Source organism: Pristis pectinata, chromosome 21 (assembly GCF_009764475.1).
Source record: "Pristis pectinata isolate sPriPec2 chromosome 21, sPriPec2.1.pri, whole genome shotgun sequence".
NCBI lineage: Eukaryota > Metazoa > Chordata > Chondrichthyes > Rhinopristiformes > Pristidae > Pristis > Pristis pectinata.
The window spans coordinates 10,516,183-10,534,847 of NC_067425.1; the positions used below are offsets into that span (position 1 = coordinate 10,516,183).

General features: G+C 43.5%; 1 protein-coding gene across 1 annotated transcript in view; it reads right to left on the minus strand.

Moving 5' to 3' along the window:
• Window positions 1–18,665, minus strand: part of LOC127581536 (LHFPL tetraspan subfamily member 7 protein) — a 229,159-nt gene that overhangs the window by 94,705 nt on the left and 115,789 nt on the right. The window contains exon 2 of the mRNA XM_052036025.1: window positions 18,144–18,282. Coding sequence (XP_051891985.1) covers window positions 18,144–18,282 — 139 coding nt within the window. The remainder of the gene's footprint in view (window positions 1–18,143; window positions 18,283–18,665) is intronic.

Here is an 18,665-nt window from a genome sequence, read left to right on the forward strand (position 1 = left end):
ACACTGTAGCCACTATGTACCGATCTAGAAGCAGGGATCAAAGTATCAGAATAAAGGCACAGGTCATGTAGGCTTGAGATGAGGAGAAACTTCTTCCCTCAGAAAATGGGGAATTCTTGGAAGTCTTGACACTGGGAGGCTGTGGAGCTCAGTCACTGACTCATTAAGATCATTCAAAGTAGAGACTTTGGCTATTAAGGATATTATAGATTTCTGGACATGAAGGGAATCATGGGATAGGAGGACAGTGCAAGAAAATGGAGCTCAGATAGAAGCTCCTGATGAACGGCAGAGAAAGCACAAAGGTCCAGATGGCCTCCCTTTGCTCGACATTCTCACGTTCTTATGTGCCTGGTGGGGGCAGATTGGCGAGGCTTTCCTTCAAAACCCTTTGGCACAGCCAGCATGATTTCCCCCCAGTAACTCAGGAGTCAGCACCTTCTTCCTGATACTAAAAGATCTAATGGAAACATGCATTAGATGGGACCTTGCCTGTCTCTTTTATAGCATCTATTAAAAGCTTTTAAAAATATTAGAGTACGGAATGATTAAAATGAAACATGCTCAAATCTGGAAATTTGATTCTGTGAGCACATATTTCTAAGGGAATGCACACTTATACCAGTTATTATAATTGATGCTTTTAATTTGTTGAAGTTGCTTTGCAATGACTTTATTGCTAGTTCATGAAAACTGAATGCATTTTGGAAACAATCAAAGTGAAAATGCCAATAATACATTAATGAGAATATGAGATTGGGATAATTATAAGTGAAATGCATCATCCTCACTTTTAGTCAGTGAGTCATCAAGATATCTGTTTAACGTTCTGCAGTCTGTGGGATGTCAATTCCCCGACCTTTAGGTGACCTCAGTTGAGGAAGTGGCAAGACCAGGGTGGATGGAAGCCCAAGCCTCCTCTCTCAAGAGGCTTCTGTTGGCACTTTCAGGTGGCAGGAATGTGGGGCATCCAACAAGGGCAGGAATAGAAACTGATGCCGGGGTTACTGAGATGATGTTAGATCTCATTCTTCAATTTGGGGATGATTGTGGAGGGGTATTCACTTCAGTATTTAACTTGAAAATTACAGGGAGGAATAATCCCCCATCTGATGCAATAATGATAGTGAGTGCTTTACTGGGTCAGAACTGGGTCTGCGACCTCTGTTATCCAGGGCTTGCAATCTGGTGCTAGAATTCCAGGCAACTCAATTCTGTCTCTGCTTCTGTTTCCCATCTGTTTGTCTGAGCTTTATGGGCCTGGGGCTTTTGGCTTCCAGTTCAACTGCCTCCCTGGTGCATGAAATCAAAACCAGTGCCTCATGATCTGTTGGCGTTAGCAACGTGGAGTATGTGCAAATAATAGGAACAAGGCTTAAACTCTATTTCTGGTGCCTGGGGCTCAATAGTTCACACCTTTGTGACTCTCGGAAACAAGCTTGGATCCCAAAAGGGTCGGCATATTGTTGATCTGGAGCATGTTGTAGAGGATATATTGCCCGGCAATATATTTAAATAAAAACACAGGCCAACCAAGGGCAACATGCAGTTGAACCAGGGCGTTTAACTCAACCATTGCCATGAACTGAGTTCCCACATGGCAGAAGATACCTGTAGCCCTGCAGCAGCCAGCAAATCCATCCCATCAGTCTCCCAGAAGCTTGTTCATTTGTACGGGCTGTACATAAGTTTATAAACTAGTAGGACCTGTAATCTTCTCCATTTTCTCCGTTCTGTCCTTTCTATCCTTTCTCTCTCTCCTTTCATCTCTCTTTCTGTCCGTCTCCTTCTCTCTTTCCACTCTATTGTTAAGTCTGGACTGAATGGACAATGATCCATTCCACAAATTAGCCACAGCATCGTACACAGCTATCACTCTGAGACTGCCCAAGCATTGCTGCTGTGAGTGATGGAAGTGCTTCATTAGTCCTATTTATATGAAGGTGACAGAATGATTAACACACCAATGACTTGCTGTTCTCTAATTTTCTTTGTTTAAATCATAAAGTGTTTCCACATCATGTCAACATTGGGATCTCCATTTTAATGCTGTGAAAGTTGCCTAATAAATGAGGTAGCACTGCTCAAGACTATAACAGTTTCTCAAAAGGAGGAATATTAAATATTTTTCAGCATGACTTAAAAACAAATAGCTCTTCTGTCATGTCTGTCAGTTCAATTCAATTCAGTACTTTAATAAAAGGTGTATGTAATATGATGTCAATTGTGTCACAAGGATTGCATTCATGCTGCATTGATGTGATCTGTTACAAACATCTTTGACCCATTTTCCTTCAGCCACCTGCATTGAATTCCTCCATTCACTCCTCTTTACCACAGGGGTTATAATCATAATTCATTCCAAACAAAGTATCACCTTTGCATGTGTGGTTTAGAACAGAGATGGGAAAATATCTCAGCAGCTGTTTCTGAATTTTCCTTCCCTGCTTTTTCAGGCTGTGAGTTCTAAATCCTTTCGATACAATCGCTGTCACTAAAGAGGTAGTGATGAGCAAACTAGTGGGCCTAAAGGTAGACAAGTCCCCTGGTCCTAATGGGATGTATCCCAGGGTACTGAAAGAAATGGCAGAAGTTATAGTAGAGGCAGTTTATGATAATTTATCAAAATTCTCTGGACAGGTCCCAGTGGATTGGAAGACAGTGAATGTCACACCACTGTTTAAAAAAGGATGTAGGCAAAAGGCCAGTTAGCTTAATGTCTGTAGTTGGGAAAATGCTTGAAGCTATCATTAAGGAAGAAATAGCGAGACATCTGGATAGAAGTGGTTCCATCAGGTAGACACTGCATAGATTCAGGAAGGGCAGGTCCTGTTTGACGAACTTACTGGAGTTCTTTGAGGACGTAACGAGCGCAGTGGATAGAGGGAAACAGGTGGATGTTGTATACTTGGATTTCCAGAATGCATTCGATAAGGTACCACATAAAAGACTTATCCATAAGATAAGGATGCATGGAGTTGGAGGTAATGTAATTAGCATGGATAGAGGATTGATTAACCAATAGAAGGCAGAGAGTTGGGATAAATGGGTGTTTCTCTGGTTGGCAATCAGTGGTGAGCAGGATGCTGCAGGGGTCGGTGCTGGGCCTGCAACTGTTCATGATATACATTAACGATTTGGCAAAGAGGACTGAGTGCAGCGTATCTAAGTTTGCTGATGATACTAAATTGAGTAGAAAAGCAAATTGTGCAGAGGATGCGGAGAGTCTGCAGAGAGATATAGACAGGTTAAGTGAGTGGGTAATTTTCTGGCAGATGGAGTACAACGTTGGTAAATGTGAGGTCATCCACTTTGGAAGGAAAAATAGAAGATCAGATTATTATTTAAATAGTGAAAGATTGCAGCATGCTGTTGTGCAGAGGGACATGGGAATGCCTTTGCACGAATCACAAAAGGTTGGTTTGCAGGTGCAACAGGTTATCAAGAAGGCAAATGGAATGTTGGCCTTTATTGCTAGAGGGATTGAATTAAGAGCAGGGAGGTTATGCTGCAACTGTACAGTGTACTGGTGAGGCCACACCTGGAGTATTGCGTGCAGTTCTGGTCTCCTTACTTGAGGAATGATATACTGACTTTTGAGGCAGTGCAGAGGAGGTTCACCAGGTTGATTCCGGAGATGAGGGGGTTAGCCTATGAGGAGAGGTTGAGTCACCTGGGACTATACTCGCTGGAATTCAGAAGAATGAGTGGGATCTTATAGAAACATATAAAATTATGAAAGGGTCAGATAAGATCGAGGCAGGAAAATTGTTTCCACTGGTAGGTGAGACTAGAACTAGGGGACATAGCCTCAAGATTCAGGGGAGTAGATTTAGAGTGGAGATGAGGAGAAACTGCTTTTCTCAGAGAATAGTGAATCTGTGGAATTCTCTGCCCACAGAAGCAGTAGAAGCCACCTCATATATTTAAGACACAGTCAGATAAATTTTTGCATAGTAGGGGAATTAAAGGTTATGGGGAAAAGGCAGGTAAGTGGAGCTGAGTCCACGGCCAGATGAGTCATGATCATTGAATGGTGGAGCAGGCCCGACGGGCCAGATGGCCCACTCCTGCTCCTATTTCTTATGTTCTTCCACCACTTATTCAGGGAAATCTTACTTTCTCAACTCCTCTACCCACTGCCTACTTCACTGATCTATCTGCTAAGGATAATAGGTCCTTTCAATTTACACTGTCCATAGCCTGTTAACCATTTTAAGCACTTCAATTAAAACTTCCCTCAGTCCATGATGCTCCAAAGAAAACACCCTGGCCGTAACAGTCTCTCCCTATAACAACAACCCTCCAGCACTGGTAACACAAAAGATCTCCTGTGCTCCCCTCTCTAGTACTATTATATCCTTCCTGAAGTGTAGTGACCAAAGCTGTCCACAGTACCTTAGCTGGCTGTTTGTTTATTTACATCTGTCCCTTTTATTTTTATAAAGCACAGGATCCCGTATTTCATTACAGGTTATTTGAACCGGAGACCTGACCTCTGGGTGTGCTCACCTGCTCGCAGTAGTTTATGTTTAGGCAGTGAGGTTTCGAACCAAGCAGCTTAAGTTTCTCCACTAGTTTGAAGTAGATCAAAGAGTTTGTTGGAATAGGCAGAATCACAGCCAAATCAAAGATGTATCTTAGTTCTCTCTGTGACCACCCACAGCTCAGATGGACTTAGATTTACGTGAATTATTCAGTTCAAAGCCTTCTTCTTACTCAAACTGACCGGCTCGTGGGAATTAACGTTATTTGTGACTCTGCCACCTGCAAAATGCAGGTGGGAAGAGGAAGATTAGAAGGGATTAACTTGAATGGTTTGGAACTTGATGTAAAAAGCACATTTATGAATGAAGCCAAGGATGAGATATTAATGTTGGTTAATATACAAGGTTAAGGAGGCAGGATGTCAAATTCTGTCAAAGTGATGTGGCAATGTACTCACCTCTGCTTAAACTGAATTAATAAATCTCTCACTTTAATAAATCAGCCACTTTAATTCTACATCCCACTCTGACTTATCTGTCTGTGGCCTCCTGTACTGTTAAAACGAGGCCCAATGCAAAGCTTGAGGAACAACACCTCATCTTCAGTCTGAGCATGCTGTAGACTTCCGAACTTGAGAATGAATTTTCCATCTTTATAATTCTCTCTCTTTATCAGAATTGGTCATTTCTGCCGGTCAACATTTTGGCTTGGTTTTTATCTTTCTATGTCTACAGCCTGACCTGCTGTGCATGTCCTAAGTAAGCACTGATTGATTCTGCTTCCACCACACCTACATGCAGGGGATTCCAGATCATAATTAATCAAAGCAGCTACAATTAATTGGCTGTGTTTGCAGTAATACATTTTGACCCTCTTATTACAGGCAGTCCCCAGGTTACAACAGGGTTCTGTTCCTGAGAGCCGTTCATAACCTTAACTGTTTGTAAGTCAGAAATGAACTAAGACAGTATGCGGGAGAGGATCCCAGAAACAGGTGTGTGACAGGAACAACGAGCAGGCACGGGAAGAGCGGCTGCCAGCCGGCCTCATTGACTCGGTGAGTGAGCGAAGTGAGTCTGCTCAGTGCTCCCAGCTCTGCTCCATTGTTGCAGCTTGGGGTTGCTCAGTGGAGGTTACATTTGGATGAATAAAGTGCATTGACACAAAATATTTTCCCTCAACTCCCCTCAAGTTACCTGCCAATTCAATTAGATCTGTGCTCAAAGTATCTACTTTCCAAAAATGTATGTTATTCATGAAATATACACAATTAAATTCAGGGCATGTCATTATTTTCATTCATCACAACAATCAATTCAGTACATTCCCTTCCAATGTATCAACATCATTAAATTTCCATCCCCACACATGGCATCAGTAAAGTGTTTGAGAGGCTGCTACTCAAGGGCCAACCCTCCACGTTCAGTGACAGCAGGACCCCAGATTGTGATCCTTCCCCAAAGAGCCTTTGCAATGGCTTCACCAAGCTTGAGTGCGTCCCTCAGCACGTACGTGCCAGTCGGCAGCATTCAGATCTGGGCATCTCCTTGCATGGAAGACCTCCATCTAAATAAGGCAATGCCCACCACGCCAACCTTCTCCAGCCCTGCCGGCAGCCTGGGGAACCTCTCTGAACCCATTCTAGCGCAATAACAATTTCAATGCAGTGACCGTAACCTTGTACAATCAGGCCTGCTCCTTCCATCAGTCACACAGCTGCCCTCACTCCCTGTCCCTTCCCCTACCTCCTGTCCCTCCTCTGCCCCCACTCCCAGATCCTCCCTGACCCCATTCGCAGTCTCTCTCCTGCCCCTGGCCCTGTCCTGCCCCGGCCCTGTCCTGCCCCCACTCCTCTCCTCGCCCCTCTCCTGTCCCCACTCAGTTGACTTAGGCTATTGATTAAGCACCAATTAACGCTAACTGTGAGTGGTATTGCATTGTGAACACAAAACTTCACGTTGACAAGAGGCCTGGGATCTCCCGCTGATGGGCAGAAATCATTCATCTCTGAGCTGAACTTCAGGACAAAAACATCGACTGGACTCAATCTATGCGGTCTTCAGAACTTTGCAGTAGCCAAGATTCTGAAGTGAAAACATCCAAATGATACCTGCATATTTATGGAGGAATTCCTAATCCTTCCTGGAAGAATTTCCTTTCATAATAAGGCCATCAAGCTGCGTCTCGACAGACTTGCATTTACATCCTGTAATCAGCACTGCATTTAGAAGCATTAGTGATCATTAACCAATCTTACAGTGCATTAAGGAGCTTTCAGAATGTCATTAGACTTCAAGGACCAATGTAGACTCCCCAGAACTACAGCTTATAATAAATGGCATAAAAATACATGGCAAAAACACGTCACTCTGGTTGCAGATGTGCAGCCCCACCCCCAAACCACGGACTCAGCCTATACTTCCCACTGCCTCATGAAAGCGGGCAACATAATCAAGGACCCTTCCCACCCCAGTCATTCACTCTTCTCCCCTCTCCCATTGGGCAGAAGACTCAAAAGCTTGAAAGCACGTACCACCAGACTCAAGGACAGCTTCTATCCTGCTGTTATCAGACCCTTGAATCGACCTCTCATAAGATAAAGATTAATTCTTGATCTCCCAATCTACCTCACCGTGGCCCTTGCATTTTATTTGCTTACCTGCACTGCATTCTCTGTAGCTGCAACACTACATTATGCATTTTGTTTCTGTCTACTACCTTAATGTACTTATGTATTGGTGTGATCTGCCTGGACAGCACAGAAAGTCTCTCACTGTATCTCAGTACACGTGACAATAATAAACCAATACCAATAATTAACTTACCAACCCGCATATCTTTGGGATGTGGGGGAAAACCCACACAGTTACAGGGAGAACATGCAAATACTCCACACAGGCAGCATCCAAGGTCAGGATTGAACCTGGGTCTCCGGCACTGTGAGACTGCGGCTTTACCAGCTGTGCCTTCCTAGTTATACGTCAAGGTGGGTGCTGCTCCTATGTTACCTCCATTTAGCCAAATACAATGACTCCTGTTACTGGAGCAGATTTGTTGTATTGTTAAGCTACTTTCAGTTATGCACAGTAAAGAGGTTCGAACAAACAGAACTCGCCAGGCAGGCAGATGTTGTTCAATGCTCCAAGGACCATCTCACACCATTTGAGAAAATCGAACTTCATTGATGATAATCGACAGGAGGAAAAGCAAACAGCAGCCATGCACCAGAGAGCAGTGGCACAGAGCAGCTCTGCCCCCCGTGGCCTTTGAATTCTTTACTAATCTCTGCCACAACAGTGGGGGCTGGGCACTGAGCAGAAAGGAAATTTCTGGGTCAGAGTGAGATTAGGCTTGGAAGCAATTGCCACCCTCTAACCTGCATTTGCTACACACAAACAGAGCACGGCGCAGAGATCTGCTTTTCAATCTGCCATTGATCTTCAATATGATTATTACCATTAAGATGTCAACTTTTTTCAGAAAATGTTACTACATTTTATTGCAGTACAAATGCGCTATTGCAAGTTTGACTTGCTGCAGATATGTATAGTGAGGGTCTTTATCTGTGGGAGGGGGCCTACACAGTGGCTTTAATTGATACGAAGCTGAAGATGGATGTAGAAACAAGGCGGTCATGGGGTGGGGTGTGAGCAGGGCAGGGATGTGTGGGGTGGGCAGAGGAGAGGTCTTGTTGGCACACGGTTTGCAAAAAGTCTCCTCATTTTAAGAACAGCTCCGAAGGACCAGGTCCCCTTACGTTAAAACAAAAGCAGTAATTGCCACTACAACCAGTAATGATAATAGCATTTACGTAACAACCCCCCTGTCATTCTCACTGACTACGTGCCCTCCTCTACAGCAGAGTTGATACTCCTCCTCACCTTCAAGATGTTCAAAGTGGGCACACGCTGTCCATGGTGGGTGTGCCCAGGCGAGCAAGGCAAATGTGACTGTTTTACTCATATTATTCAAGTCTTTGCAAGTGCCAACACCAGAAAATGAGAGGAGTGCAGAATTTAATTGAGCTAAAATGTTTAATACGTTGCTGTTTTAAAATTATATTGAGGTGAACTGCCAGAGTGCTGTTAATCATTGATGTAGGTTGTTTTTGCCTGCTGTAAACTGTAGACAGTATACCTGTTAGGAACTCATTGCTAGGTAACTCAACACATTCGCTGCGTTGTCTCTGAGGGACATACGATGCAGGAAGATTGTCTTTGCAGAAAAGCAAAGGTTTCGGGTCAGAATCCACACTACAAGAATCAGTCCTGGTTGGAAAAGCACCAGATGAGCAGTCTAGGAAATTAGACAAGCATAAGCTTGGCTTTAAAAAATTATAAAGCGGAAGGAAACCTCATGGTCAGGCATTCATGTTTTACACTGCTGGGAAAAGAATGAAAGGAATAAAATTAATGAGAGGAACAATCATGGATTTGATCAAGTCCCCCGTTTGCCAAAATTAAGTGCTTCCTTTAAGAGGAACGACTCGTTGGATAGATTGACTTGATTTAGTTTATATAAACATTCACATGAGGCTTATTAAGAAGAATTCAGGTGTAAGATGCCCAGGGAAAGTGGCAGTTTTAGTTAGTTGGGAGCCAGGAAGCAGTGGTGCCATGGCAGTTAGCTCTCACAGCACACCATTTTATTTTCCAGCAATTATAAAATCCACATTTGTACAGCAAACTCTCAAAATCTCAATGCACTTTACATCCATGTACATCTTAATTCCACATTTCCCTGTGACTCAGAAGGAAACCACTAGGGTCCATCGAGTCTATGCCAGCTCACAGAACAATCCAAATGTCCCACCAATTTTCCCTGCAATCTGTTCTCCCCACATTCCCATCAACTTCCCCCAGATTCTACCCCTCACCTACCACTACCTCACTTACGGTGACCAATGATCTACCAACCTACGCGCCTTTGGGATGCGAGGGGAAATCGGAGCACTTGGAGGAAATCTACAAGATCGGAGGAAGAATGTGCAAACTCCCCACAGACAGCACCTGGTCAGGATTGAACCTGGATTGCTGGAAGCATGAGGCAGAGGCTCTACCATCTGTGACACTGTGCCCCAGGAGTCATTTGATTAGAAGATTAAGAGTCATTCTTTATAGCTTTTCCATTTGTTATCATGAACAGTCTTGCACACTTGTAAATATCCTCTTGAACCAAAGGCTCAGATGTAACACTGTAACTGGAATTCATGTCAACCACCTCCCCCATCGTCTCTACTCCCTCTCACTTGAAGAAATGTAAACAAGAATTATCCGGGCCTGCCAATGTTCAACTTAACCCCTACTGTCCCTCAAATACAATGTGAGACTAATTTTAATCTACCAGTTCAGGAAACTGACAATGATTGTGTGCAAGGCTGATTCTAGACAAATTTTACACTGTGGAGACTGCAGGGTGTAAGACAGCATATCCCACCTGGTCTGGTGGGTTTCCCCTCTTCCTGAGTTAGATTGAAATTAGATGCTTCCTATTCTTAATACACTTAATTAATGAATACCAGTCATCAGAGATGTGAGACAGGAAGGGATTCTGTGTATGGAAGGGGTCCTTCCAGATTTCACTGAAATGATTATAAACACTTTACAGTTTTGTAACACTAGCACTCATTTTAAGACTGATATTCTTTTACAGCAGTGCCCTGAGAACCTAACCTCCCCACCTTAGCACATGGAGAAACAAGATCTGGGACAAAAGCACCCATAGCTCAGGCACACAAGAAGTGGTGCACTCCAATTTCAACTAAATCAATGGCGAACGATTTAATCAGTGCAATGTTTTCTTATGCGTTGAGTGAAAGTGCATCAGCATATTTACTTTGCATCAGCATCTGAGAAGGTTTGGCTTGTCCAAGAGGATTCTCTGGAACTTTTACAGATGCGCTAAAGAAAGTATCCTGACGGGTTGCATCTCAGCCTGGTACGGCAACTGCTCTGGACTGACAGAACCTGCAGGGAGTGGTCAACACTGCCCTGTCCATCACAGGCTCGTCAATTCCTTCCATCCAGTCCATCTTCACAGTGCATTGCTTCAGGAAGGCTAGTAGTATCGTCCAAGGATTCCTGCCACCCTGGCCATTCTTTCTTCTACTTTCTGGGAGAAGATACAGGAGCTTGAAAGCTCAGACGACCTGACTCAAGAACAGCTTCTTCCCCACCGCTATCAGACTTCTGAACCAATCACCTCTTTCCCATCCCCTTCCCAGTGGTGCCGCCACGTTCTCAGACTCTGAATTCTACCTCTCTCGGTTATTCCATTATTGTCACTTTGGTATTTCCTTTTGCGCTCTTCAGATTGCCCCATCATCTTTGCACCATTTTGTTGCTTTGCGCTCAACATTGTATTTATTATTACCACGTACACCATTTAGTCTGAGCTTCACACGAGCACGGAATTTCATGGACCCTGGTGTAGATGACAATAAACCAATCTGAATCTGATTTGCTAAACTAACCTGATCTGATCTGAAAACCATTGCACATTGGGCTTATGTCGTGCTTCATACATATGGGATTGGATCCTTAAATCTACTGCTAGAAGGTATTGCAAGAGAGAACATTTAAATAGTTTCAGCCCAGGATCACTGGGGAACGTCCACTGTGTATTGGGAGACAGGTGGAACCGGTGATGGGCAGATTGGAGCAGCTCAGATACAGAAATTAATGCGCAGCGTAGAAAGTACATTAGATGGTTGTTGCCCGATGCAACAACAGTCTTGATCATGGGCCCTAAACAAGCTTCGGCAGTGCCCAGTGATTGGAGGAAAACAGTGACCAAGATCCAGTCAACAGGCAAAAAGCCTGTTGTTGCGCGGGGTTGGGGAGAGGAGGAAAATCTTGGGGGTAGGGTTTGGACATCAAATAGCCATTCAGAACCAGGGGTGGGGATGGCATTTCTGTCACTGAGATTGGCACCTTATGGGAACTGGGTGATCGGTGTGCGGAGGTCAGAGCCTTGATTGGGAAGGTGGGCAATAAGGGTGAGGGGGTTAGGGGTTGCAAATCTGGGACATTTTGAAGATCAGGGAGTCACTACGCAAAAGATGTATTTCACTGTGTGTTTCGATGTACATGTGACTAATAAAGATCTTATCTTATAAGTGAATGGAATTTCAGTGACTGGGCGAGTCGGGAGTTTGATGGATGTTGGTCGGCGAGGGGTTTAAGGGCTTTGTTGAAGGGGACCTGGAAGATGGACTTAATGGGGCCCCAACCTCATGTAGAGTTTGTGGAATTTAGCTGTCCCAACATGTCTAATGATGGGTTCTTATGGGACAATGTGAGTTAATCCTTCCACCAGCTTTACACAGGGAAAGATAATGATGTCATTTGATGCATCATTTGATTTGTTCCATTATTGGACCAGGATAAATGGGTTGGAATGCCATCACGGCAGCCGGGAAATTTAAATTCTGCTCAATAAATACATTTGGAGTTGAAAAGCTGTTATCAGCGATGGTGACCCTAAAACAATAGAATTGTTAAAAACCCATATCATCTGGTTCACTAATGCCCTTCAAGTGTAGCCTACCTGCGAGCCCAGAGTCCAGAGAGACAAAATATTAGTTGACTTTTAATTGCCTTCTGAAATGGTTGGTGAGCTACTCAGTTCATGGACAATAAATACTGGTATTGCCAGTGACATCCACATCCTGTGGGTGAGTTTAAAAAGTGGGAAGTCAGAACAAGATTTCTTCATTCTCAAGTGAAGTATTATAAACTATCCTAGTCATGCATAGCTATTTAAGTAGGATTGAGATTTGCTTTAGCCTCACAATAATAAAGATTTTATTTTCATTTTATTTAATTAAAGGGTTTAAAATTAGTTCATTCCAAGATGCTTTAGACTTTGACATATTTGGGTGTGATTATGGCGACTTTTTGTACTGAAGAACGCAGAAAGCATTGGATTAGTGGCTCTCTACAATACTGGGTCATTTGGATGATAAGAATTGAACAGCAGTAACAGAGGATAAAAAACATTTGGCACTTTGGAGAAATTCCAGTCTAGCTGGACTATTGTTCACAATAACTCTCGATGCAACATTAATTATCAAGATAATATCATGCAAAGACTGATATCTCAAGCCTTTCTTAAGAAGCCTGCAATGATTCATGAATGGACAGCAATAAGAATGTGCATCCTTGCCGGACACAACAGTGGTATTGCATATCGTGTATAAGTGGGCTTGGTCTCAGGTGAAGGATATCAGTTTGAAACGTTGACTGTCCATTTCCCTCCATAGATGCTTCCTGACCCGCTGAGTTCCTCCAGCACTTTGTGTACTGCAGCTAAAGCAGACAGTTGATGGCATGTTTAGGTCTCAGTGCTCAAACAGCTGAGCTCAAGATCTACTTGTCCTGTACAATTAAAATCACTAACTTATCCACAGAACGCCCCATAAGTTGCACTGTTTGATTCCCTGGCAGTCACTGTGGTGAATGGGGATTCAATTCTGTTGTATTAATGAAAGATCTGTGAACAAGGAAAGAGTTTATATTCTTGACTCAAACCCAGCTGCCTTATTGCGAACATTCTCGTTCCTCAACCCAGGAGCTACGCTTTAGGAGAGTGCTTTCTAATTTAAAGTCGATGTAAATTAGCTAACTTTATTTAGTTTGTGCCGGGATTTGAAGAACAAAATTTAAAGCTTAGTCAGAGCTCAAATTAAGAAGCTCATTGGCCAAATCCTGTCTGGCTGTGATGAAGTTAAGCCCCAACTGGCCATTAAGGGGATCGAATCCATTAAGTGAATTTCTCTCTCAGTGCACCGTGCTTACACTTACCAAGATAAACATCTCACTCTGACCTTTCAGCACTGCACTTCTGTGCCATAGTGGGGGAATAAAGTAAAGCTGGAAAGGGTCTTTTATGGCATGGCAAAGGGTCACTTGCCAACAGCACTCCCTCTTCAAGTTGAAGCCTGATGATCGTCAGGATGCCAGAGGTCATCACCCCAAGTGTGTCCCTTATGGAAACTTCAGAAAGGGAGGCCAAGGGCACAGCTGCTGCTGCAGCAGAAGAGCAACAGATCTCCCCCCCCCACAGCTACAACCACCCCTCCAACCCAAGGCAGCAGCTGAGATCCAGGAGCTGGGAAGAATAACTTGGGATGTAACCATCTCTGGCAATCATCACTACTGACAAGAAAGATACAATAAAACTGGTGTTGCATTGCTTTCTTTAAAAATAATAAAATCCATTTCAATTAGAACATGTAGATTCCCCTGACACAGTGGGTGGCAGTCTTTAGGCAGAGACTCTCTCTGGCTTTGAAGCAGTGTGTGGGCTGAGCAGATCCTTCCAGCGAAGAATAAGCCAGCTGGCTCGAGGCACAAACTCCAATCAGACCCGCGCAGAGCCCAAAGAAAGTGCAATGATAATTTCATTTAGGCAGTATTGTAAATTTGTTGGCAAGGACTTCTTCTATTTGATTGCTTGAGTGAGAGCGTAAAAAAAATCTGGAGGAAGTAATCCATCTAATGGTATTGGACGTGCAGAAAATGGACCAGGCGCTGACCTCAATTAGAGCGGGGTTAGAGGTTAGAGAAAATTGCACTGAGCCAAGCAGGAGTACTTTTATCCCCTTTTAAACTCGTACAGTTTTGTCTATGTTTATACATGATGTGCTTTTACAAAATTAGTTGTAGTCTAATGGCAACATATATCGCAATTTGGGGAAGCAAGATCAGGCATAGTTGGAACATGAGAATTATGAGGCGCTCGGAGACACTACAGCACCATCACAGGCACAGAAGAATCATTACATCCAGTGTGACATACTTACAAAGGCAGTTTCCATTATTGATATTGACACGGGAGTATCTAATGGAAGAAAATTGAAATGGGGGCATGACAGCTATATAGATCAGAAGCACATGTGGATGAAAGATATATGTTACATTAACAACCTATGTATATTTGGCACGAAAAGAGAAAATGCTGTAAACACTCAGCAGGTCAGGTCAGCACTTGGTCCTTTCGCCCTAAGCCACCAAATGCAGATGACAAAGGGTCTTTGCCTGAAACATTAACTCTGCCCCTCTTTCCACAGATGCTGCCTGACCTGCTGAGTGCTTCCATCATTTCCTGCTTTTATTTCAGATTTCCAGCATCTGGTAGTCTTTTGATTTTCACTTCCTACACTTGGCATGGGTAGGAATTCTTTTCCCTGATAATTTTGATGTTAATCCAAACACTGACTTTTAGAATTTTCAGTAGAGATAATGAGCGAGGAAGATGAGATCTGGATGGGTTTGTGCCTGCCTGTCACATAAACATGATTTGCTCAATTATCGTGGTAGTCAGAACAGATCTTGGAAAGCAAATACTTTATGGTTGAGCCAAGGGAAAAGTTGATTAAGTGGATACTCCCAAAAATGCAAGGATGAAAGATTAATTATTTTTAATAATCTCAAAAAGGGTCAATAAGGAATTGTGCCAACCAACTACAAGGGGAGGTTAAGGGTTATGGGCAGAAGGTGGGAGAATGGGGTTGAGAGAGAAAAAAAATATCAGCCATGACTGAATGGCTGAGCAGACTCGATGGGCCAAAAGGCCTAATTCTGCTCCTATATCTTATGGTCTTATAAGCTTCCCTAATGCTGCTTAAGATGGCTATGTACCAAAGGCCATGTTAAGTTATGTGCAGGAATGTTGTTAATCACTACCATCAGAGAGAGATTGTGCACTTATTGTGTTGTGGCACTGGGGTGGTACATTGTTTTAGTTTAAACAGGATTTTTTTTAGTAAATTCTCTCTTATTTTAGAATTATAGAAATGGTATAGACCAGGAGGAGACCATTCAGCCCATACTGACTCCTTGTACAGCATTGTCCGGTCCCATTCCTTCATACTTTCCTTGCAACCTTGCAAATTATGTTTTGTTTAATTTATCCGTCCATAATATGTGAGCTTCACTGGCACAACCCTAATCACTACCTCAGTAGAGGAACACTATGAGCACTTTGCACGACAATGAACTTTGATTTTTTTTGTTCTAATTGTGTTCTTTCTTGTAAAAATTGGCTATAATTTATGTTTTTCTTGTGAATGATGCTTATCCGATGCTATGTGCCTGTGATGCTGCTGCAAGTAAGTTTCTCATTGCAGCTGTGCATACATGTACTTGTCCATATGACAATAAACTCTTTGTCTTTGACTTTAATCCAAGGACAGGAGTAGTGGGGGGAATACCACCAGCTCCAAGTCATACACCATCCTGACTGGCTGTTCCTTTATAGTGGCAGATGGGCACTTCCTCCATAACAGCATGTGCAGTACCTCCAGCACAGCAACTACAGTCGATTATAAAGGCACCCTTCCTAGGACCAGTAAGGGATGGACCATAAACCTGCCCTGACCTGCGACGCTCATATCCTGTGAATGAATTGAACGAAAGGCCCAGTGTGGCTCTCAGTCTGTTTGAAGGCACCACTGCAGCCAGTTGTCTGGGAATCAGAGACCGACCCATCATGGGAATTTTAGGGGTATGGTTTCTTTTTAACATAGTGAGTGGTTGATATGTGGAACACGCTGCCAGATGTGGTGGTGGGATCAGATACAATCACTACATTTAGATAGACACTTAAATAGGCAAGGCATAGAAGGATACGGTACTAATGCAGGCAAATGGGATTAGTGTAGATGAGTAAAACCGTCAGCATGGACATGGGGGGGTGGGGGGGGGAGCGAAGAGCCTGTTCTGTACAACTCTATGGCTTTCCCTTCCTTACCTTGCTGGAGAGAGATACATCACATTGCTTGGAATAGCTCCAACAGGAATCCAACTCAGGAAGGACCATTTGGACCAGGGATCTGTCCAGTTTAGATTCAGAAAAGCACATTAACCGTGCAGACTTTGTATACACTGGCACGTACGCGTGGGTACGGAATGAGCACAGTGATTACTGGTGCACCTGCTTGCTGCCCTCCTCCCGCACACGCCTCTAGTCCTCCCTCAGCGGCTCGGCCTGTGAATACACCACATCACCCTGCCCAGCCTGTTGGCTTCTGATTGATGAAAACGTTAATCCTAGAAACAGAAAGTCTTTCCAGCCACCATCTAACTATTTTATCATTCACACGAGGCTTAGAGCTCGTTAATCTTTGCCCACATTCACTCGATAGTTGGAGCAATTATCATCTAAAACCTTTGCAGCCAATCCAAACCTTGACAGTGCTATTCATTTAGTAATTACTCATTGTCTCTCAACCTCAAGTGCCAAACCCAGTCCACTAACAAGACATAAACTCGGGCCTCCAGCACTTTGTAACATGATTGTGAGGGGTGCCAGGTAGGACCTGTGGATACCTGCATAGTGTGCCTTCCTGTGGCATTATGGCTGGACTACTGAACACAACCTTGTGTTGATCACAGCCCCTCAACACCCCTTGAAAATCATATTGTTTATGGCCTTGCAGATGTCAGAGACTTTATCCAGTGGCTCGTTAAACCATAAGCCTGAGAAGTCCCAGGTTTGTTTCCTATTCTGTGTCAGGATACTGATCTCCATTGAGACTTGTGAACCACCGTTGGTCTCAGTGGTTCTGGGCTGAGAAGGTAGAGAATGACTAGCTTCTCACTCCCTGGCACATTCCTGCACAACTATTGGATGAGGAATGGATTAGGATGGCTCTGATGGACTCCACACTGAAAGCATTATTAAGACACAGAGATGTGAATAACCTCCTGTGGAAATGTATTCCATCAAAGAATCTGTGCTTTCAATGAGAAGATAATTGATGAGAAATATTAATGTTAACTTGGACCACAATAGCTTTCAGCGCTTTTACCAGAAAGGTTGCATTGTGGTCTGGTACGGCAATTCGAATGTGCAGGAACGTGAGAAGCTGCAGAAAGTAGTGGACTCAGCCCAACACATCACGGGCACATCCCTCCCCAGGAAGGCAACATCCATCATCCAAGATCCCCACCATCCGGCCCATGCCATTTTCTTGCAGCTACAATCGGATAGGAGGTACGGAAGCCTGAAGTCCCACACCACCAGGTTCAAGAACAGCTACTTCCCTTCAACCATTCAGTCCATGAACTAACCAACACAATCCTAATCACTACAACATTATGACCACTTTGATCACTAAAATGGACTTTTTTTTTGTCCTAATTGTCTTCTTCCTTGTTAAAATTGGATATAAGTTGTTGTTTTTCTTGTGAATGCTGCTTATATGATGCTCTGTGCCTGTGATGCTGCTGCAAGTAAGTTTTTCATTGCACCTGCGCACACACATACTTGTGCATATGACAATAAACTCAACTATTAACTATTGAGGATCCTTTCCTGCTTGGTGTGCTTTTTGGGAAATCGTGGATGTAACATCTATACAATTTTATCTATTGTATTTATATCTCCTTTACAAACCTCTATAGGTATCAATTGATATCACACAGACTTACTGACTTAGCCTGAAGATTTGATGCTAATTGTTGATGAGTTATTGCACAAGTTGCAATTAAAATACAACCTTAAAATGTAGTTAACAACTATCCAACTTGCCGTTGTATGTGCAATGACTGATTTTTAAATCCCACACAGAGCTCCCATGATTTCCACACCACTGTGACAGCATGGCAGCCAAGAGACACAAGAAGCAGTACGTTGGAAGGCTCACTCACCTGCTGTTGTTTGCATGTAACCAGCTAGTGTGCAAATCCTCTTTTCACACTGACCACTTGGCAGGAAGACGGTAACGATCGCCAGCAGAGCACTGGTAGCCAGCAGAACACAGCCTCCGGAGCACAGAACAGCACTTGTCTGAAACATCAAGAGAGGAGCGGGATTTCAATTCCACTTCTTGGTTCAATTAGTCTGTGACCAATCTGAGTCAAGTTTATTGTAGTGTAGCAGTTAGCGTAACGCTATTACAGCACCAGAGACCAGGGTTCAATTCCCGCCGCTGTCTGTAAGGAGTTTGTACATTCTCCCCGTGTCTGCATGGGTTTCCTCCGGGTGCTCCGGTTTCCTCCCACATTCCAAAGACGTACAGGTTAGTAAGTTGTGGGCATGCTATGTTGGCGCCATAAGCATGGCGACACTTGCGGGCTGTCCCCAGAACACTACGCAAAAGAAGCATTTCACTGTGTGTTTCGATGTACGTGACTAATAAAGATATCTTATATACACTGGGTATAAATGAC